Source organism: Canis aureus, chromosome 13 (assembly GCF_053574225.1).
Source record: "Canis aureus isolate CA01 chromosome 13, VMU_Caureus_v.1.0, whole genome shotgun sequence".
NCBI classification, from domain to species: Eukaryota; Metazoa; Chordata; class Mammalia; order Carnivora; family Canidae; genus Canis; species Canis aureus.
The window spans coordinates 51,376,436-51,399,276 of NC_135623.1; the positions used below are offsets into that span (position 1 = coordinate 51,376,436).

The 22,841-nt window shown below is 38.2% G+C and overlaps 1 protein-coding gene and 1 long non-coding RNA gene across 24 annotated transcripts in view; one reads left to right on the forward strand and one right to left on the reverse strand.

Annotated features, from left to right (window-relative positions):
- The window catches only part of LOC144282499 (uncharacterized), a 78,406-nt gene that overhangs the window by 51,833 nt on the left and 3,732 nt on the right, over positions 1-22,841 (forward strand). For 4 of the 7 annotated variants that reach the window (XR_013350942.1, XR_013350941.1, XR_013350939.1 and 1 more), the window contains 5 exons: positions 741-881; positions 1,999-2,082; positions 12,121-12,231; positions 12,584-12,686; positions 16,848-16,955. This is a non-coding gene — a long non-coding RNA (uncharacterized LOC144282499). Of the gene's footprint in view, positions 1-740; positions 882-1,239; positions 1,442-1,998; positions 2,083-12,120; positions 12,232-12,583; positions 12,687-16,847; positions 16,956-22,841 lie in introns of those variants that run through there. The other 3 variants (XR_013350940.1, XR_013350945.1, XR_013350944.1) reach the window with 3 other exon arrangements.
- The window catches only part of SLC10A7 (solute carrier family 10 member 7), a 243,748-nt gene that overhangs the window by 32,744 nt on the left and 188,163 nt on the right, over positions 1-22,841 (reverse strand). For 6 of the 17 annotated variants that reach the window (XR_013350934.1, XR_013350935.1, XR_013350938.1 and 3 more), the window contains one exon: positions 16,872-16,955. Coding sequence is in view for 6 of the 17 variants with exons in the window: in XM_077846252.1 (XP_077702378.1) it covers positions 6,021-6,072; positions 7,404-7,569; positions 16,872-16,955 (302 nt within the window). In the remaining 11 variants the exon portion in view is untranslated. Of the gene's footprint in view, positions 1-6,020; positions 6,073-7,403; positions 7,570-16,871; positions 16,956-22,545; positions 22,666-22,841 lie in introns of those variants that run through there. The other 11 variants (XM_077846252.1, XM_077846254.1, XM_077846253.1 and 8 more) reach the window with 8 other exon arrangements.

A 22,841-nucleotide genomic window follows, 5' to 3' on the forward strand; every position in this document is an offset into this window, starting at 1 on the left:
ATGGGGTCTGGGGAGAAGGCCAAGGAGATGAGCGAGGAGAATCTGTGTTACTGAGAGAGTTCTATGTTTTCAAGAAATCTGGTAAAGAGAAGAAAAAGATCATGAATATCTGCAATCTGAACATGACCCTGCAGAGAGAGTAAAGGCCCAGTGGGTAGAAACAACTGCTGAAACCAGGTCCTTAGAAAGGCCCGAGAGCCCAGGCTGCAGGTTTAACCTGAGAGGGCTCATTTCCCAGTCGGTGAACTGGACACAAAAGAAGACAAGGTGAGTGAAAAATATAGAAATTTTAATGTAGGGAATGGGAAAGTAGAGGCAATTTATATCAGATATTTCACTTTCTTTGTAAAGCATAGACACTTCACTCATCCACAGAGTTTGGGGTAATAAAGAGGCCTGGATGTGTAAGTAATTAGGAGAGAGGCACATCAGGCACTAGGACATAGAGTGACTTCACAGTGAATAAACCCCTTCTACAGGAATGGCCACCCACTCGTGCTTGTAGAGCCTGTGGCATAACACACTGGCCTTGTTTGAGGCTATTCTCCAGCAATGCCTGTTGTGTCAGTGACACTATGAAGGCCTTTGTCATCTTTTGCTAGCCCTGTTTATAACCCAGTGTGGCTACCTCTGGATTATGCTGTTTGTTGTGTTTTTTTTTTTTTTTCTTTCCACGACAGTCCAGCAATACCCTTCTCCTTTAGTGAACTTTGTTCGGCTTGATATCTTGCTCTTTCCAGGTGGTAGTACACTTCTAGTGTGTCAAAGTCTCTCCAGCCCAGAAGGCTCTGATTTAATCTGGCATTGGCTGTCAGCCGTTAGAGCTGTACTTCCGGTGCAGCTAAGAAGGATATCTGCATGACCGACTCCCCTGTCTGGAGGTAAGGAGGCTTCAGGTAAGGTGGCTGAGGCTAGGCCTGTGTGGGGAAGGTTCCAGCCCGATCTGAGTTGGAACACAGCCCTGCAGTTCTACTGCCACAGCGTCTGCTAGTGGGGAGGGAGGAGTATCAGCACATAAAAACGGCCCGTTTACGGTTAAAAACAATACTCTCCCTGCCTGAACACTATCTGGAGAGACACAGAACGGGTCCTGAGGAAAGCCAACAGAGCAAATGCTCACTGAAGCCTCCATTCATGAGGAGGAGAAGGATGGTGCTAGTGAGCCACCAGAGCAGGAAACAAGGAGCGTTTTCTAAGCCCTCTACTCCCGCTACTTCTTTCTTCCTGGAACTGCCTCAGAAGCTCCAGTGTGCTCCTGCTGCCTGCTTTCTCCAAAAAAGGGGAAGGTTAATAAACGGCGTCCCTAAAGTCAGACACCACTAGGAAGTAGGCTGCCTGGAACTGGAGACCAGCTTGCTTTCTGAGAAGGAAATTAAGAAAATAAAGACACCGACACCACCACCACCACCACCACCACCACACAGTTAGAGGAGCTATCTCGGTAGGTAACCCTCCTGCAGCCACGTTCCATCAAGGGGTGGCGCGATGGCAGAAAGTCATGCCAACACCCAGGAAAACGAAGCACCTTGTGCATTATGGTTAAGTGTAATGACTATAATTATTTTCAGTGATTAACGTCTCTATTGTGTTTGCTCATGCTCTTGAAAGGAAAGGAATCACATTACTATTTATTTTCTAACTCTATCTTATCTCTTTTTAATATTGATTTTCTTTTTATCCTGTTTTTATAATCCTTTTGATCACTTTGGCTTCCCTTGAGATGTTTATTTCCTTTTCTTCCCAACTGGTCTTTTTATGCTCTCTTACAAAGCTTTCAATCAGTGTTTCCCACATAATATTTATCTTGCCTTTCTCTGCAGTACTCACAAAGGAAAACATGTCAGAAGGTTTTACTAGTAGAATCACAGAATGTGGAACAGAAAAGGTCCTCTGAGAGAGTTCCATCTAAGCCCACTGTTTACAGAGGAGGAAACTTCCACGTGAAATACTTTCCTTTGTTAACCTCTGTACCGGTGTTTTGTCTTTACTTAATTTTAGGAGAAGACCTCATCTGTCATTAGCTGTGTGCCACTAAACAAGTTACCCAGAGCTCTGTGGCTTAGTTTCCTTGTGTCTGAAACGGTAAGACTTACCATTAATACTAATACCTGCCTTCCCTCCCTCCCATACCTCCTTCCCTCCCAGGGCTACAATGAGAGGCTGATTGAGACATCGGATTAAAAATGTACTGACAAGAGGATGAAAACATCTATACAGATATTCAAAATTTGTCTTCTTCTTTTTCCTTTCTTAATAGTTTCTTTTGTCACTCCAGTGATATTTGAGTTTCAATTACTCTAGTTATCAGTTTTCTAAACTGTCTTTTATGTATTTTTTTTAAAGGCTCCCAATTACTGCTTTCTTTTTCTAGCCTTTTCAACCTTTTATGGTAAACTTGACAGTTTCTCAAGGTTGCAGGCTATGGACAGGGTGCTATGGGCAGCTGACTCTTGGTCTGATGGATCGACTCTCATTTCCTAGCACCTGTGACAGTGTAACATCAAAGAGAATGTATTACAAAGCTAGAAATGCTAATTTCTTCTCTTCCATCATTAGTTTTTGAAATAATACAGATAAATTATTTTGGCATAATAAATATTTGAGAGTTGCTAATATTTATTGAGCACTTACTATATGCTAGGTGTTATGATGAGGGCTTATGAGCATATTCAACTCATCAAATGACTCGATGAGGTAGGTCCTACTACTATCTCTATTTTATAAATGAGGAATGACAAAAGTCACAAAGTTATTAAATAGGATTGAAACTCTGTCTGACTCTAGAATTGGAATTTTTAACCTCTGTTGATAAATAAAAACACAAATAAAAACACAGAGTATTTAAATGTATTTTAAATACTCAAAGTAGTAATTCACATGCCTGACCCTAGATAGGTAACATGTCAGGTCAGTAAATCCAAGAAATGTTAACCAAGTAAGAGGAATGTTGTAGGCAAGTAGGATTTTCTAGTCTGGGTCTCTCTTGGTTTATGCTAAACTTCCATTGTCAGGGGTCAGTGGCATACTGTACCAAAAAAGAGAGACCGATTTTCATGCCTAAGATTTTTGTCTCTTGATATCTGGACTGGATTTAATAAATTGGCAAGAAAAAGATGAAAAACCACAGGCCAATTTCACTAATTTTAAGTAGAAAGAAACAAAGGGTATGAAGAGAAAATGAAACTCAACAGAGTATAAACCTATGTATCTTAGTTTAGACTCTTGGTGTTTTTGACTAATTTATTTGTGTGAGTGAACTTGAAGAGTTAAATACTCTCTACAGATCTCCTAACCAAAACCAGCACTTACAAATTTAAAAAATAACTGAGGTCGTTTAGTGCAGCAGAACAAGTGTGGGCAAATGTCAAATGGAAATGGATTGTAATTCCACACATACTCTTTGCCATCTGTTATTAAACAACTAAAACCTGATTTTAGGCAAGCCATTAAACTGAACTACTCTAGGTATGGGTCCTCATCTAACAAAACAGCAACAAAAATGCATAGTATCATGGTTTCTGCTGTCAGACTTTCATGAAAGAACATATGTGTAGTCTCTAGCATGGTGCCTGGCACCAAGCAGGGTTCAATAAATGTCAGTATCTTTTATTTCTCTAATAAAATCCTTAGGTACAATGAGGTCTCTCATAGTGAGAGGAAAAAAAAAAGTGCAAAAATAAAAAAGTAAAATCCACCATCTTCTAAATTTTGTTCAATTGAAAAAATCCCCAATTTTCAATGTAATATTTTGGAGGTATATAACCATTTTACCAAGGAGCGTGATTACAGCCACTCCCTATTTTGCTGTTTATCAAAGAATGTACACGTCTGACAGTCGGTTGAGCCAAGTTCAAAATGCAAGAGGACTTCATCGAAGGCAGAATAAAAGGGTCTTAAAAATCTCAAGGCCTTATGAAAATCTAGTCTACTCCATACTGAAAATTCTCAATTTTCATTTAACCAGTTGTGACACCATCTGGCCCCAGCACTCATTCAGCAATTTCAGCAGTGGCTATTCTGTGCTTTCAGGACATTTGCAGTCACTGACAGGATATCTGTCTCCTACCCAGTCTGATAGGCTAGGATCAGTGGGTATGATTATTACTTCTGCCACAAGGACCAGTAAACAAACAGCTGGTGAAAGGCAAACATGTTTTCTAGGGCTACATAACAAATCATTTACAAAAAGAACTTTAAAATAGCTCCTACTCCTACACTATCCAATTAAATCACGTTTTCTCGGTGTCTTAATGGCTCCGGGCTTCACTTTTACTTTATAAATCACAACCACAAGCTAGGGAAAATGGTTCAAATTCCACCAATCAATAAATTTCTATTGAGTGTTTACAATCAGCCTCATGCTATACCAAGTGCTGTAAGAGCCAAGTGCCCCACGCGAGGCCTAAGCCACCCATTGCTCTGCCGCTGTTTCAGATCTCAAAAACAACCCAGGTCCAGGGCGCCTGGGTGGCTCAGTCAGTTAAGTGTCTGACTTGATTTCAGCTCAGGTCATGATCTCAGGGTTGTGGGATCGAGCCCCACATCAGGTTCCATGCTATGCGTGCAGCCTGCTTAAGATTCTCTCTCTTCCTCTCCCCTCCCACTTTGCATGCACATGTGTACACTCTCTTTCCAAACAAAACAAAATAAAAACCTGGGCCTTTTACCTTGTGGCAACCCACTGCCATCACTTGGCAATCTGGTGTAAGCCTGTCTTTCCAGTTATTGTTATTTTTTAAAAATCTTTTTCTACTCGTATTGTCCCACCATGTCTGTGTGTGTCCGTGTCCACATTTACATTATTGTTTTACCCTCTCCCCACCAAGAAGCTCCTCTCTGCCTCTCACTTTGCTGAATATTTAGCCCTTCTTTATAACTCACATCAGATCCCATCTCTTCCATTGAAGCCTTGCTCTACCACTCTCTTTGGAAGTGCTTTCTTTTTTGAATTGACTACAACTTGGCTCACTGTCCACAGGGAGGACACTTAGTTATCAGACATATATCTAGTCTATAAAGTCACACAAGATCAGAATCATCTCTTCTTTGTGGTAATCACTGTGATGACTTCCTCATACTAAAGACTTAAGTACTATCTGCTGAACGGACAATACTGGTGGAAGAAGTTGCATTAGAGGTGAGCCTTTGAGAACAGGAAAGATGATGTAGGGCATGGAGGCTAATTTAATGAGGACAGCCTCAATAAGGGACAGAAAGGAGAATGCATGACGTTCCTCTGGCGAACGGCAAAGATTTTACCTCGACTTGGAGTGTAGACAGCAGGAATGCTACTAGTGGTTCATATAGACCCCCAAAAGGAACTTTACTCTACAGGCACTGAAACCACGGAAGATCTCTGATAAGAGCTATTATCAGAACTCTGAGTTATTGGAAGCTATACGAAATGCAGTAGAGGAATTCATTTTAGAAATGAAGATACCTGTAAGATACCCACTGCAATAGTCTAGGGAGAAAAGAGGCAACAAGAGCCTGAATTAGGGAAGTGGCTTTGGGAGCACAGAATATATTACAGAGGTAGGACCAAGACATTTAAAAAATAATGATACAAATTATTCCAGTCTGAGTAACTCTGTGGATGGTGATCCCATTAACAATAATGAAATGAGAGAGAAAGTGGAAGTATTAGGGGAAAAATTTAATTCCATCTGAGACTGAGGTCTTGTTAAGACAGGTGGATATATCTAAATGGTTAGTGATAAACAGTGCTGGAATTCAGGAAAAATACTGGAATGGAAGGTTGAGGCTTGAAAACCATCAGCAGGAAGCTGACAACTTGAGCCAGCAGAATGAAGGAGGCCACCTAAATATACATGATGTGAACAGATGACAAAGGGCCACAGAGAAACCTTCTGGAAACATCTACAACCTGAGGGTGGCTGGAGCAATATGGAATGGTCAGGAAACAGCAGAAACACTGGAACAGCACAGTAAAAGCCAAGTAAATAGCATCATTTGTTATTTAGAAAACTAAGAACCACAAGAGATACTGTATCACTTACCTTGTTGAAAAGAGGAAGGTTAAAACCATAAAACTCAGCTGAATAGAAAATACTAAAGAAAAAAAAAGATTGAATCCAAATTAGGGCTCTGAAAATATCTGTAGTATATTTGCTGGTATGCTTAGCTTTATCTAAAACTTATAGGAACTCAAGTAGAAAAAACAAACATAACCTTGCTAAACTGATAGAATCATTGAAGTTAGCAGGACTCAAATTGTTCTTATGGAAGATATCCCCAGGCATAATCTACAATGTCTCCTACTCCACAAATCTAAAACCCTCCTTGATAACTCAGTTATTTAATTTGTTCAATTTAGAAAGAGTTGGTTTATGCTATGGGTATTTATAGCAAATAGCATAACTGTAGTAGCATGTAATATATATTGTGGAATAACTCATGCTGATTTTAATAACAAAAAATTCTTAGGTATTATAATTACAAAGTTGTCTTTGCAGAACATAAAGACTCCTAACTCTGGGAAACGAACTAGGGGTGGTGGAAGGGGAGAAGGGCGGGGGGTGGGGGGTGAATGGGTGATGGGCACTGAGGGGGGCACTTGACGGGATGAGCACTGGGTGTTATTCTGTATGTTGGTAAATTGAACACCAATAAAAAATAAATTTATTATAAAAAAAAGCATTACACAGGACAATCGTTAAATCTGTCTTTTGCTGTATCAGGTTATTGAAAATTTTCCTAATTTTATTATATAATGCCCTTATATAAGATCCTATATGAGAAATTACTTTTGTAATTGAAAATAAAGGGAAATTTTTATTTCCTTCTATCATAAAAAAGAAAAACAAAAACAAAAAACAAAGTTGTCTTTGTATAAGGGATAAACAGAACAAAAGGCTGATTTTTGATCCTTGCAGTTACTTGCATTTCATAGTCTGCTGCTTCTTAAAATGAAATGATATTACCATGGGTATATTTTAATAGAAAAGATGATGTGAATATTCACATTTTAACTACTTCAGTCAGTCAATTATTATACTTAGAAAATAATAGTATCAAGTAAATAAATTCTACTTTTAACTCACAATAAAGGGTAAGATTAGCTCAAAGTTTTAGTAAAATAAATTGGCAAAAAAGTGCTCAATCTAACATTTGAATTTGACAGATCCCATGGCTTCTTTCATCTGGCATCAACTATTCTAAATCAAACATAAAAAACAAAGGACATTAAATCATAAATACGTAACTGATGTCTTCTTAAAGAAGAGACACACAGATAAAGTCACTGAACATACAGAATATGAAGCTCAGTATTCCTTTCTGATCAAATTACCATTTGAAATGAATTTAGGGGACACAGATTGCTACACTTTGCTACTGAGGATACTGAGGGGAAAGAAAGAATATTTCACCTTCCAACTTACTTATGAACAGTATGAGAATAAGGCTGAATTTATCCAGGTCAATATTTGGGTTAGAGAACGTGTCACAGAAGGTTGTGTAGATGATCATGAGGAGAACACTGCTGCTGATAGCACCAAAAGGTGGTTTCTTTCTCTCAAGCCAATCCTTGATGTATCTTCGGACAATCTGAAATACAGAGATCAATAGGTTGCCTCTTTTTGACAATGTAGGGAGTTGAGTTGGGCATCGCAAAGCGATTCTGACAGCAGAAAGACATGAAGGAAAGAGAATAATTTGGATGATGGCCACAGTGGATTTCAAAGCTTCCCTACCACATCACTCTTCTTCTGGGGAATTTAACATTTGTAGTGCAACTTCCACTGGTGTCCATAATGAGAGTAGATTTTCAACTGCATCAAATCTATCCTTAATCATGCCAAATGCTCTTTGCTAGCTGTCACTGAGACATGCCCATTAAGCCTCCCCAAAGTTTATCTCCTCTGCTGATCCTAATGGATGTATGTAATTATCACAGTCCCCTTTGCCTCAACAGACAATTCCAAGTGCAACTTTGGGAATCTTAAAAATCTGACATCTTCAAGAATTTCAAGACAGTAGATAATCGAAAGTGATCCATGGAACACATTAATATTTAAAATGCAAGCAATGCACCAGAAGTTTTTAATTAAATTATAACTCATGCTTGAAAAGCAAAAGTGCATGTGTTGTGGGAGTTTAAATAATTCAAACTCTGAATATCTAGAGTTTTTGTGAATCCAAAGACAAATGCCATTTGCATGCTTTTAGGATTCCAGAATTAACACTTAAAAATGAATAAACCTGTCCTAACTCTCCTACAAAAGGATGAGTGAATAAAGTTACACAGCGATCCTCTCTTATTTAAAAATAAAATCAGTTATTTAAAATCAGGACAGGCTCAATATTGGTGATAACTTTTGCTTGGATATAAAAGTGAAACACTCTACTTAAAACCTTACATTTTTGAAAGAAGCTGAACAAGCCCTGTAATAAGCACTATGGTTGAGACATATTAAGTTTCGAGTCACTCATTATCCTGCATAATTGAACATGAGATTTCACAACAGGCTGAATTACCATGATCCATTAGCAATAATGAGGTCAGGGAACTTCTCCTGACAAGGCTGATGGGGTTCTGTCATCTTCTAGTCTGCGGCTGAAAAGGTTTAATTCGTAATGGAGCATACCTTCACAGATACTCAAGAACAAAGTAAACTATTCTCAGGAGAGCCTCTGAACAAATGGCTATTAGATCAACTTCAACCATTCTCAAGGACTCAGTAAGTGAAATACCAGAAAGCTGACCAGTTGGTACAAAGTATAGGAACCACATCTTGAAGGTTGGGTGGCCTGGGAATGAAAGAGAAACTGTTTTCTATATATGTAGATAAATAGTAGTTTAATTATTTTAAAAAAAATAGATCTTGTAATTAAAATTACCATTGAATTTATTAAAAATTGTGTTTTTCTTTTTGTAGATGTGATCTCAAACCACAGTAATTTATCTAGTGTTCATTTCTTTCTTTAAAGGTTAAAATCTAGTCAGGTATAGGGATGCCTGGTTGGCTTAGTCGGTAGACTATGGGACTCTTGATCTCGTGGTTTTGAGTTCAAGCCCCATGTTGGGCATAGAGATTACTTTAAAAAACTGTAGTAAGTACAGAGAAGCAAGAGCAGTTCTGTCACACAGTGTAATTGGGCTGAAGCATGAGAACACAAACTTTGGATAATAATGTTTGAGGAACCTAGATGGCCCCACGTTCTAATATGTCACCATGGGGGTAACTGCTTACTAGAAGGTTACAGAGAGACTTAGTTTAAAAGATTATTTCATAATCTATTATGTTTGGTAGCATAAAACTAGTAGTTGCCCAGACTTAATACAACTCAACTCCTTTAGGAAATAAATGAAAATTACACAGTTACTGAAATTGATGCTGTCCTCCAGTCATGTTTTAATATACAATGATTAAAGACACAAACATCCTCTCTCGGCAATGGGTTATAGAATGTATGATCCCAATTCCCAAAGTAGAAGTGTCTTCTTCCACCACCACTGACCCCACTGACAAAATAAACAGATAAATATGAATGAGGTATAACTTGGAAGTCAAAGCCATTTTAAAAACCAAGACAAATCTCTAATCAATCAACTTTATAAGCTGCAATTTGACTATTCAATCTAATTACCTCTTTCTTCAATACAAAGTACTCAGAGTCTCATGGTATAGTAGGACTCTTTCAACATGGTAAGAAACATGAACTCCGAAGTCCTGCATCCTCTTAGTGAAAATGTCTTTTTTTCTAAACACATCAATGTGTTAATGCTGGATACTTAATCTCGATAAAGAAAACAACTAGAAAGTTGGAAATTGGACATACCCACAAGTGAAACAATAACCCTAGGGGAAAACAGATTGTCTTTCATTGTTTTTAGTCTTATAGTGATATTTGTCTGTGTTTTCTAAGCAAATCATTTTATAGCTTGCCAGGCTCCATAGAGCTTTTCTATCTTCTAAAATTAAATTCACAAAGTAGCTGCTTTTGCAACTGCATAGTGACAAAAGTGTTAAAATCTTTCATAAGCTACTGGGTGAAGTAGTGTTGATATGCCTTAAAGATATGCTTTGGATATAAACTTCAGGAACCTCATCTTCTCTTCATTCAGCCACTTACACTTTTGATACAATCATCCTCAATTTGTGAAGAATCCATGTCATTTAAAAATTCTCCAAATTTCTTTGCGTCGTAGAAACACTTAATAACTATGGGAAACAAGCTTTTGCTAGAGATAGCAACCCAACCTGATATAGACACCTCAGAAAAAAGTCAGGATGATTTTTTCATATTAAATAGTCTTCAGCCAAAGCTGAAAGGGGGGAAAAAGTCAGGATGAGGTGAGGAAAGGCATCTTGATAAGGTGGCCAGTTGTAGCTTTCTTCAGGATCTACTCTAATTCATTTGCACTCACAGAAACTTAGGCATTCACCATGAGATGACAAATCCTCATTGACTTGCTGTTCCCCGTGGAGAGGTGAGGAAAAACATCTTCCTCAGGAAGCTCTTTATTGTCTCACTTTCTTCATTTTGATTTTCTTTATTTTAAATTAAACACCAGGAGGGCTTAAAGGGAAAATTAGACTTGAATCCCAGTACTTTTAATAAGCTGAGCCACATATCAATTACTGTATGATCTCTAAGCTGGAAACTTGAGAAAATATGTCTTAGGTGAGGAATGTTTATATGCTGAGATAACTGAGAAGTGTAATATCCATCGTTTTAGTTTTCTCCAATTTTTTTTCCAGGGCATTTTCTTGCTTTTTTCCCCTTCTACTCTGTCTTTATAGTTATAAATTGATTTTTGAGTGGGGATATGTTATGGATAATTTTTCATATTAAGTCTGAATTTTAAAATTTTATTTTTCTTCATGGTGACTTTAGATTGTTTCTTTAAGCTTTATCCTCCATTCCACTGAATCCATATATTTTCATAAAGTGTTTGCTTTTCTTTAATAGTCAGTTGAAATATATAGCCAGGGATACAAAATCAAATCCACTGTATATAACATTTTTCTTTAAAAATATTTTTATTCACTGGGTGTTATACTATATGTTGGCAAATTGAATGTAAATAAAAATGTAAATTTTTTTATCAAATACTGAATAGATTCAAAATAATATCTAAAAAGTATAAACAGTAAAAAATATACGGATATGGTAAACATCCATCATCTACTTAAGTATTATTTAAATTGTCTCATGAGAGAAGTTGTGCAGATATTATCCTGCACAATTTACAGCTGAAAATGAAGGCACAGAGAGCCCAAACAACTTGCATAAAATGTTACAAAGTCAATGAAGGGTGGTCGGGTTATAAATAGGAATAGGACCTCTGCCTCCTGAGGGAACAAGGGCATCATGGTTAAAGGTATGGACTTTGGAGCTTCTTTTTTTATAATCTTGGGCAAATCTTGGGCAAATCCTGTGCCTCATCTGTAAAATAGATCCAGTAGTAGTCATAGTGAGGATTAAGGTATTAAATAAACATAAAATGCTTTAGAACCAGAGCCTGTACATGGTGAAAAATGGGTATTCTTATTTCCAAGTCCTGATTCAGTGGTGTTTCTATCACAACACTGCATAATGCAACAGCTCCTTTCCTCTCAAAGTAATACAAGTGAAGCAATGAAAATAGTTCATATTGAATATAATTTTATAAAAATTATAATTAGCAAAATTTTACTAGCATCAATAACATCTTCAGCTTCGGCTGAAGACTATTTAATATGAAAAGCCAACCTCAAAAATGTACAGAAAATGGGGCAGGCTGGGTGGCTAAGTGGTTTAGCACTGCCTTCGGCCCAGGTTGTGATCCTGGAGACCCAGGATCAAGTCCCACTTCAGGCTCCCTTCATGGACCCTACTTCTCCCTCTGCCTGTGTCTCTGCCTCTCTCTCTCTCTGTGTCTCATGAATAAATAAATAAAAATCTTAAAAAAAGTGTACAGAAAAAAAGTGGGGCTTAGCATGCTGTTTTGAAAAATGTTTTTCAAAGGTGGTAGAAGTTCTAGTTGATTAACATTCATTCATAAATCTCTCAATATAATGCATTAAATAAGTATTTGTCACAAGGATTTAGATGTATTGAAGGGTTTATCAGGAAAAAAGAAATATTACAATAACACATGTTTATTTCTAGAGCTGACAAAGGATGCAATCTCCCAACCATCTATGGAAAAACCAATCTTATCTCACACAGTCACAGCATCTTTGGGCTAGAAGATATTAAACTCCTTGTTCTACAAATGAGGCAAGTGAGGGCTAGAAGTTGTGCGTAAAGTCAGACAGTGGCAGAAATCAAACTAGATCCTGCATCACACTGTAGTCAGTCAATAATGAGTTCAACCAAACTGAAGTACTGTATGGGGAAAACACAGAAAATTAAAATAAAATTAACTCTTAGAAATATTAGTAAAAAATTAAGTGATGAAGTTTTATTATCACTACAAGATTAAGGAAAATGTTTTCAACTCTTCCTTCCTGGTCTTTTTCTTCTTCCTCTTGTTCCTATTTTTTATTTAAAAGGTAATGACAAAACCTCCTTTTAAAAGATACACATACAAATCTATAGAAAATTTATTTTCATAATGTGCCACCTCTAGGTACAATGGAGAGATGACACTACCTTGCCTGGGCGACTTCCTCTGAAGTAGTACATATGAGCACTTCTAACAAGGTCCTCAAAGATCACATCACAAAGTTTAGGTGAGTCAATTGATTATAAATGAATACGGAGATCAAGGAGCAGAAAAGGTCCCTGGTGTTGTAGGGCTTATATTCTAGTTTAAGAAGATAAACAGAAAGCAAAAACAACAAACAAATCGACAAGAGGTAGATCATGATCCATACTAAGTAGAGGTTTAAACTGGACGATATGACACCATGTGGCTATCTGACAGCCACTGGAGAAAGGGTCTTTCTGAGAAGGTGAAAGTGCAGTGTTCTAAGCGGAAGGTGCAGAGGCTGCAAAGTTTTTTGTTTTTGTTTTTTAAATTTCATTTGTTTATTCATGAGAGACACACACAGAGAAAGAGAGAGGCAGAGACACAGGCAGAGGGAGAAGCAGGCTCCATGCAGGGAGCCTGATGTGGGACTCGATTCCGGGTCTCCAGAACCACGACCTGGGCAGAAGGTGGTGCTAAACCGCTGAGCCACCTGGGATGCCCCTGCAAAGTTTTTAAGACAGGATCAAAGCTGGCATGTTTGAGAAAACAGAAGCAAAGTCAGTGAGACCCAAGTGTAAAGGGCAAGTGGGAGAGTATTAAGGTAAGTAAAAGAAACCTGATAACACAAGAGAGGGTGAAATAATCTTACAAGGAAGTACAGTAGGATTTCTAGGAAGTGTTAAGTGACAATTTAAATTTGGGGTCATAAATTTGAAACAACATGAGACCAATTATGTGTTTCTCTCTATTAAACCTGGAGATCTAGGTAAAATAGCTGCTGGGGGCGGCTCCATTAAGATAATTCGAAGTCATTTTCAACCAATCTTTTGATACAGCTCACACCTCACTATTGAGTACGCTATTAAATATACTAATAGACTCTGCTTCCAGGAAGCTCACAGATCAACTATAAGCGCTCCTGATGAATATTATGAATCAAGTACATGGGAGAACTGGCATTTAGGTCTAGATCGAGGGAGTCAGAACAGGTTGACTGCACCCCAGTTGCCATCTTTGACTGAGTCTTAGCGAACAAGCAGGAGTTTGCAGGTGGAAAAGTCTCGCAGGAACCCTAGGCTGCGAGGTGGGCATGGAGGTGCGTGGCCAGGGAGGGGTGGTGTGCCTGCGGCCTGGACAGGCGGCGCCGGCAGGGACGGGGCCAGGTGACACTGCAGAGGCAGGGTGGGGCCACCACACAAGGAGCCGGCAACAGGGGAGCCCAGGGGGGCGTTTTTAAGAAGAACAAGATAACTGGATGTTTTAGAAAGGCTGTCCTGGGGGCAGTGAAGACACTGGCTAGGAATTAGAAGAGGTTCACAGAAGAGAGACAGGAGGTGCAGTAGTTTACACGAGAGATCACAAAGTGGTGGCATCCTCTCCGGCAGGGTGGATGAGGTCACAGATGCCAGATGCGGACGAGTTCTGAGGCAGAAATGGGGGCATTCAGTGACCGCTTGGATGTAAGGGAGTAAAGATGTACAGAAAAAGTGGAGGCGAGGTGGTTTGACACACACTGGGGGTGTGATTGTTAATTCCTAAAACTAGAATACAAGAGGTGGGCAGGTAGATGCAAATATATTTTCCCCTTTGAAAAGAGCCATTAAAGGATTTTGGTACTGGAAGGATTTTTTAAAACCACCTATATATTACTTTTTAACTATATTTACTATTTTATAATTTACTGTAATACATTACTACTGGGCACACAATGATGAGCAATCTAATAATTCATTATTCTCTCTGGATACTTATTCTTTTTTTTAAAGATTTCATTTATTTATTTGAGAGAGAGAGAGCATGGGGGGCAGGGTAGAGGGAGAAGCAGACTCCCTGCTAAGCAGGGAATCTGATGCAGGGCTTGATCCCTGTACTCCAGGATCGTGACCTGAGCCAAAGGCAAGACACTTAACTGACTGAACCAACCAGGTGCTTCTGGATATATATTCTTAATTACATAAATTATATAACTATATATAATTATATAACTATATATGTAACTAAGTATACATATAACTATATATAATATATATTAAATATGTAATATTTATCTAACTATATATATAGAGAGGGAGGGAGAGAGAGAGTAGACAAAGTTATTTTTTTTGTCCATATGTTTTTTAATAGTATCCATAGCTGAGAAGGGCTAGAGCTGAGAAGGGCAAATAGGTTCTGTTATGCCTCTATAAGACAGCATTTCCCTTACTGATCATAGAACTCACCCATTCATTCCCTCACTCACCCATACATATTCATTGGGTGCCCTATCATCTGGATATGTAATGGCAAATAAAACAGATATGGTTCCTGTACTCAGGAAGCTTGCAGTCTAATGGGAGAGATGAACAGGTAACAAGTAAACAAAAGATAGGTCTATATTGTGGCAAAGGCCAAGAAAGGAATCAAGATGCTATAAGAAAGAACCACCAAGGAAACAAAGTTCAGCTAGGTGGTTCAAAGAAGGTAAAAATGAAAGAGTCCCATGAACAATGAGTTGGGGGTGGGAGGGCAGATAGAAAGATACTTTCAACAGAAAAATTAAGCCAGAATCGAGAAAAGTCGGGGAAGCAAGAGTGTAGGATGGTGACAAAGAGGTTAGGCAGAGATGCAAGGGACATAATATTTATCCAGAATCCTTGTGATGTGAGCAGCACTGCAGGAGAAGTATTTTTCCAAGTACCATTCTATATTTAATTAAATGTATTCTTTGAGTACTTTTAAATCCTTCCTTCTTACTCTAAATTTAGTCCATTTTCTAAGTATAACATTAAAATTTAAAAAAAAATTGAGGCATGTAGTGGGTGCTGTGGTGTGCCACCCAGAAGGAGGTGTTTATTCCCACATTTGCAGAGCATGTTGTTTGTCCCAAAGATCTCAGTTGAATTCCTCTTTGAGAATTGCTACTAAGCCAGCAGACTTTCTCCAGGTCAGACCTCTCACAGGGAGTGGAGAGAAGCCAGTATCTAATGCCTGATCAGTGCAAGAGCATATAAGACTCTGGACTTAGGAGGGATGACTCTGAGGGGTCAGTGCTGCTAGAGGCCTTTGCTGGAACTACATTGTCCTATACCTCCTCCCTGTCCTACTTTTCTTACTTTCCCAAAGGTGTTCACCCCAAGGGTACTGCCCGAGGAAACTTTCTGCATGGAAACCTCTGTCTCACGCTCTTTCCCAGAGAACCAAGCCTAAGACAGTGTGTAAATATTACATGTATTTGTAATACATGTAAATACAGTGTGTAAATATACATGTATCACGTGTATAGACATCATTTTTAAATTTAATATTTCAAAGAGTTGCTTCTGGTTCAGTATTTACAGGGAATTTGAAAATGATAGTGATAGACATATAAAGTACTTACCTGTGTCAGGCTCTGTGATGACAAAAACTTTATATACATCCACATTTAAATTAATTCTCATAACAGCTCTTTGAGATAGGTGCTATTATTATACAATTTGGTAAATTATGAACCTGGAGCTAAGGAGATTAAGTGACTTGCCCAAAGTCTCACAGCAAATAAAAGGTAGAACTAAGAACTAGAGTTTAGTTGCTCTTTAACCAATGTCTGTGCTCTTAACCATCCAGATATACTATTTTCCGAAGACTGAACTCATTTTAGCGGTACAATTCTGTGCTCCATTCCTGTGTTTTAAAATTTGTATGTTATAGTTCAATCATTATTATTCAATTATTATTAACTTGCTATAAGAAGTTAAATATAAGAATTTCTCCTATTAGTCTAATTCAGTAAGAATGATAAAGGAAACTAAATTTTCTAAGATCTAATTTTAAGAGCTAATACAATTAAATGCCTATTTTATTAATTACATGATTACAAATATGATCATTGCTATTGAAGGGGTTTATGAAGAAGCCAGCCAGCCAGATGCTTGTTCCCAATAATAGTCAGAATGTAGAGACTTTATCAGAAGGAGCAGAATAAGGAAATGATTTGCTTTGTATTTTTAAGCTAGCTACATGGCTACAAAGTACAGATAATAAATTTAAAAAATCAAGATTCTGTGCAGGCATCCCTATGTAAAGCTAACTGCAAAGCACACTGATTGATATGAAATAAAAAAATAAAAAGGGAATAGGGTAATGGATGAAACCTGGTGTGTTTTAACTCTTTCTCTTATCTTTTTTCTCAATTATCCTGACATTATATGGGAATTTGCAATTTCATTCACACACAAAAAAGAGCAGATAAAATTGGAGACCTTACCTGTCCAATAATGAGAGGAACCACAACAGTCATAAAAAGCTGAGAAAAAATAGATGTGAAAGGCACAGAAGAGGACGAGCCAAGCTGTAAGGCAAGAATATAAGAGGAGTGAGAATTACTTTGAATCAGTTATCAAATATTGCTGTTAATTAAACGGCACAATAAATGAATTCTCTCACAGGCACCAAAAATTTGGTAGCTCTATATAAAGAGCAAGTGAAATTACTTTTAATTTTCTAAATTTAGTGCCAAAGAGACTATGTACTTTAACATATAATTTTTATGGGAAACTAGCATTGAGGAAAAATTATGACTATGGTTTTGCAATTAACTTACATTGCTTATTATTAATTACATTACTGACTAGTAAAGTTATTCTGTGTTCATACTGTTCATAATCATATGGTGTGATATTTCACCTATAATCTTTTCTCTTTCTCCTATCTGCAGACCCCTAAAACAAACAAGGGTGTCTCATCATTCGCTTCTCAAGATCATATTTTTATTTATGCAAGTGAAATAGTTTCTAACTTTTCTACTCCTTCAAAACAAAGCAATGAATCTCATATACCTTTAAAATTTATTCTTACACAAAATCTAGGAAATGAGAATTCCTGAAACATAAATTATTTTCCAAGTTAAAATTTTAATATATCTCTTCTAAATGTGTATGTTTTGACACTGCTCATAATTCCTATTTTTTCCTCCCTCCTCATTTTTTGGTTCATTTTCACTAACAACTGCAATCTCAGCTTTGTAAAGATTCTACTGCTGGTAGCACAGGTAGTTTGTCTATAAACATAGTCCCACACTCATGTTAATCTCAACCACCAAGAATTGCAGGCTTCCTATTAACTTGGTAATAGCTTTCAAAACCTCCTTCTGCTTTTCAAACCTCTCTGGACAAACAGTTGCCTGGTTCATAGCTGTTTATCTCTTTTAAGAGTCCCTTTTGCAGCCAGGTTCTCCCAAATCATCAATAATGATCGCCCTGGAACTTGGAACTTATTTCCATCCTCCCCCTGCAGATGAAACCTCAATTTTCGCATTTAACCAAGTTTAATTAAACTTGGGTAAATACTTTTTGGAATATACTTTTTGTGAAGGACTTTGATATAGTTGGCACCAAGGACCCTGAATGTTAAATAAAACAAAGGAAATAGTTAGATAAATGAAGTCAACAGCTCTGAATGAAATGATATGGGATCAGTGTTTTCACTGATTTCTAATTCCTGCATGCACTAGCTTAACAAAATCTTTTCTACACCCTGGTATATTTTTATTCTGCCCCCATCCTTAGCCCCAATCTATATGCACTCAAGATGCCAAGCATGTATGTCCTGCCCAGTAGAGGTTTGCATTCACTTAATACTCGCTTCAGCACTTACCACTGGCTGTGAGCTTAACCCATAAAAACTGTAGCCTCTAACCTGTTGCTCCATAATTAGTACAAACTAAAGTGAGGAAGAAAGACAAACAGAAAAAGGGAAACTGTGAACAGAAACGTGAACACCTAGGATTCCTGGTATGTTAAATGCTACAAGGCTGTTAGATGTTGCTTCTTATGCCAAGCCGAAATATTAAGAGCTAATAATCACACCCTATTTTAGAGCAACAGTGTCTTTGAAATACAGGGCATTTAACAAATATATATTTCTTTTCACGAATATTAACCCTAAAGATGCTCCTGAGATAAGATCGAGATTTTAAAAATGCATACTTTACAGAGAAATTGAGACCCTAGATGAACAGAAAGATAAAATTTAAAGAACAGATTTTCAAGTTCAAAAACATCCAACTCAATGCTCAACCATAAAGTTCACAATGTTTAGAGAGACGTAGTAGGATTCTGGGTGATAACCTTCAAGTAAAAGCTGTCAGTTCTTGCCTGGAATCTCATGGGTAATTTGACATATTCCCCATTCTATCTCAAGTCTACTGTTACTCAATGTGTCTTTAAAATGTTTTAATGAATAACCCTATCAAGCTATATTCCCTTTGTAAGCCCAATGTTTAACCCAATACCTGGCAGAGAGAACACATTTGCAGATAATAAAGCTGTACACAATGAACAAATGAAGTAATTTGTAAATATAAAGTACTAAAAAGTGCCAAACTCTTATTCAAAATCATATACCTATTTTTTTCTAAAGTTATAAAAATACAAACCTGAAGTATATTTTAAAAACCATTTATTAAGTTAGTTTGGGAGTTATTTTTATTCCCAATTCTATTTAAAAGATTGCATTTGGGGATAAGAGGAGTAAAGGAAAATTAATGTCAACTTTGGTTTTAAAATTTTTTATCCATTTTAACTTCTCCACCTATCATACAATAGACCATTTGCATGTTCAATGTTTTTTTTACAATTTTTAATTTAAATTCAATTTAGTCAACATATAGTGTATTATTAGTTTCAGAGCTAGAATTTGGTGATTCATCAGTTACATATAACACCCAGTGCTCATTATACCAAGTGCCCTTCATAATTCCCATCACTGAATTACCCCATCCCCCCACCTCCCCTCCAGCAACCCTGTTTGTTTCCTAGAGTTGAATCTCTTATGGTTTGCCTCCCTCTCTGTTTATCTTATTTTATTTTATTGCATGTTCAATGTTTAGAAGGCTTGTGTTTCTAGAAGACAATAGAAAGGGTGATCTACAAAGTCCCTTTGTCCTCTAAAACACCTATGATCTCTGGCCCACTTGATTGGAAACGCAGGTTGGAGGAGGACCTCCCTGCTTTGTCAGATCAGAGGCCAGAGCAAGCTGGCCAGGGATGTAATTAACAGGGTACATGAAGCCAGACAACGTACGTGGTGATGCTGGGGAGGAAATCCCGCAGGATGGTTCCCTTAGAAGTGGCTCTGAAAGGAAGGAAATCTCAGTTCTGAGGTCTAATTTGGCATAAGTCCTTTCTTTTGAATCACCAACCAGACCTGTCGCTGTGGTCAGTGTGAAGATGCAGAGACACCCTTGGGGAAGTTTCTGATGCTATGAAGTACACTCTGGCATCCAGAAGAAAGAAGAGCTAGCATCTGGCATAGACTAACATATGAGAGCATGACCAGAAAAGTACCAGAGTATGTATGCAGAGTTGATTTTAACTAAAGCAGAAGGAAATATGCTGCCTGGGATATCTGGTTCTTCACATTTTAATGAAGAATCTGTCAGGGTTTCTATTGTAAAGACCAACGTGTTTATAAGAAGCATCAATAATTTGTACCTTTGGATAGAGTTGCAGGTTCAGGATAAGTATGTATCAAGACTTGCTCTGAGCTTCACTGAGCTACCTGGCACACTTAAAGGTGACAGTCTCATACTGCCAACCCATATTTTAGGATACACTGTGTTAAATGAACAATCTGGCCACTCGCTAATTTCTTTTAGGAATATAATGCTTTAAAGCACAGAGCTCACAATTAGGTTTGCCAATTTGTTTTAATACCATGCTGATAAGAAATGTTTCAGTGAAACTTAAATATGTGGAGATTTAGGACCTTTGTGTTGAATCATTCAAATAGTTACTGGTGCCTCCTGTGAGCCAGGAGCATGTTTTAGGCGTTGGGAATCCAACAGTGAACACAACTGAAAACCCTTCCTCTTCAGGAGTTTTTTAAAAGCTGAGGTGCGGGGGCACCTGAGTGGCTCAGTTAGTTGACCATCTGACTCTTGATTTTGGCTGAGGTTATGATCTCAGGGTGGTGAGATGGAGCCATGAGCTGGGCTCTGTGCTGAGTGTGGAGCCTGCCTGGGATTTTCTCTCTCCCTCTCAAGCTCTCTTTCAAAAAACACCACCACCATCAACAACAACAACAACTTTTTTTTTTAAGGATTGAAAAAAAAAGTTGAGGTGTGTGTGCATGTCCACCCATCACCATGTGCATGTACTCCTTTCTACAGAACGCCTTCCCATATTTAAAAGTTGTAGTCTTTGTCTAAGAGTTAGTTCAATTATCACATTAGAAATTCTTTCCAAACCTTCCTCCTGTAGCACAGATGTGGCCTCTTTTGTGGCTCTGCATTTCTACCATTACTCTCAGAATCCTTGGTTGCTCTTGTGTGCAAATTTGTCTGTCAGTAGACTGTGTTCCAGAAGGTCCAGGGACAGGGTCATTCATTTTTATATTCCCAGTGCCCAGCAGACTGACTACATTCTACAGCTAGGGCAGTGGTTCTCAAGCTTTAGCACTATCAGAAACATCTGGAGGGCTGCTTAAATCATAGATTGCTTGGCCCCACCTTCAGAGAAGAATGGGGAGGATGTTGAGAATTTGCATTTCTAATATGGCTCCATTGATGCCCACGCTGCTGAGCTAGGGTTCATTCACCCTTTGAGAATCACTCATTCGTACATTGTAGGTATTCAACAACAGTTGTGAGTTCAAATAATGAATGTCAACAATACGTAGGTAGAAAAACAGGCCTGACAATGTTTTACTTCCTCCTTCCAACTACAAGTTATGTTACAAAGCCCTACTTAGTTTACAGACCCCAGAAAAGGATCAGTTGTCTGGCCTCCCAACCATCTCCTATAATTGCAATAATGACAACTTTTATTGTACAATCTCTATGTGCCAGACACTGCTCTAAATGCTTACTGTGTGTCAATAATTTAACCTTTCAGGTAGGTCTTACTAGTACCTGTATTTTCATATATGGCAATAGTGGCACAGAACAGTTGGACAAAGTCACCAGCTAGAGAGTGACAGAGCCAGGATCTAAACCCGGAAGTCGATCCCCAGCAGTCATACTTAATTCTTACACTCTGCTGCATATTAATTACTAAAGGTACAGAGCAGTGAAATGGGAAGGGCGGCAGGAGTGGAAGTCAAAGCTGGGCTCCCCCTTTCTTGCCCATGTGAAATAAAGAGAGGGTGTGTGTGTGTGTGTGTGTGTGTGTGTGTGTGTGTCTGCGTCTGCATGGAGATGGAGAATTGGAAGGCAGGCAGAAGCAAGAAGAGGGAGGAGAAAGAAAGAGGAGGGGTGGGGAGAAACTTGATAAGTAGTAGTTGATGATGCAGCCTTTCTCAACTGGGGTTCCAGATTTGAGTCACAGAAAAGGAGCAATTATTTGAGTCACTATTTTCTCAACCCTGTCAAGGATGGTACCTAGCTAGTACTGCAGTAAATGGATCAGAAAGAGTTAATCCAACACACACAATGGATGTCTTAGGGCATTAGGACTTAATTCTCTAACCTGGCAGAGAAAGGCTGAATAGAAGCAGGATTGACTGTTATCAATCCATTCAATTTACAAACTGTTTGATTTGGAAAGAATCTGGGGGCCCAGTGGGTAAAATATTATGGGGCCAACCAAGACTCAGACAAATAAGTAACAATTCTTGATGGAGACACTGACTGTCTGTAAAATCATAGTTATCAACCTACAGTTAGAAAACAGATGGTGCGTTTTAAATCACTTCTCTAAGTGAGCTGACCTGTAAATTGTCATTAATGCACCAGGTCTTCACTTGCTCTGCTGTGTAATCAGCCTTTTATCTCCTACCAGGGAAATCCATTAGCCACAGGCGTCTCTACTATTCGTGTTTCCTCTCAGCTATTAAAACATTATTGTACTAAATAATTCACCCTTGGTGATTGGTCTTTGCTTTCATTAGTGCTATATTCAGGGAAAATATAAGAATAGATATTTACAGTTTACACTGTAGAATGATGAATGGTAAATCTCATCTGTGAGAAAATCAGGAAGAAGCCGCTTCAGATACAGAGTAGGATTTGTTCACTTCCTGCCCAATTTCTACCTTCTCGTCATGGTCTGCAGAGCCTAGCCCTGGGGAGAGGGAAAAAGAAGGGGGCTCACTTAACTATTGGCTCTAATTTTCTTGTACCCCTACACAGACATACTTATAAGTACCTGTCTCCTTTCTGTCACAGACAAGCATGCAGACAGAATAAGGGAGAGTGTCCCCAGGCCCCAATCTCCCAAATCCTTCTAGATTTCCATCT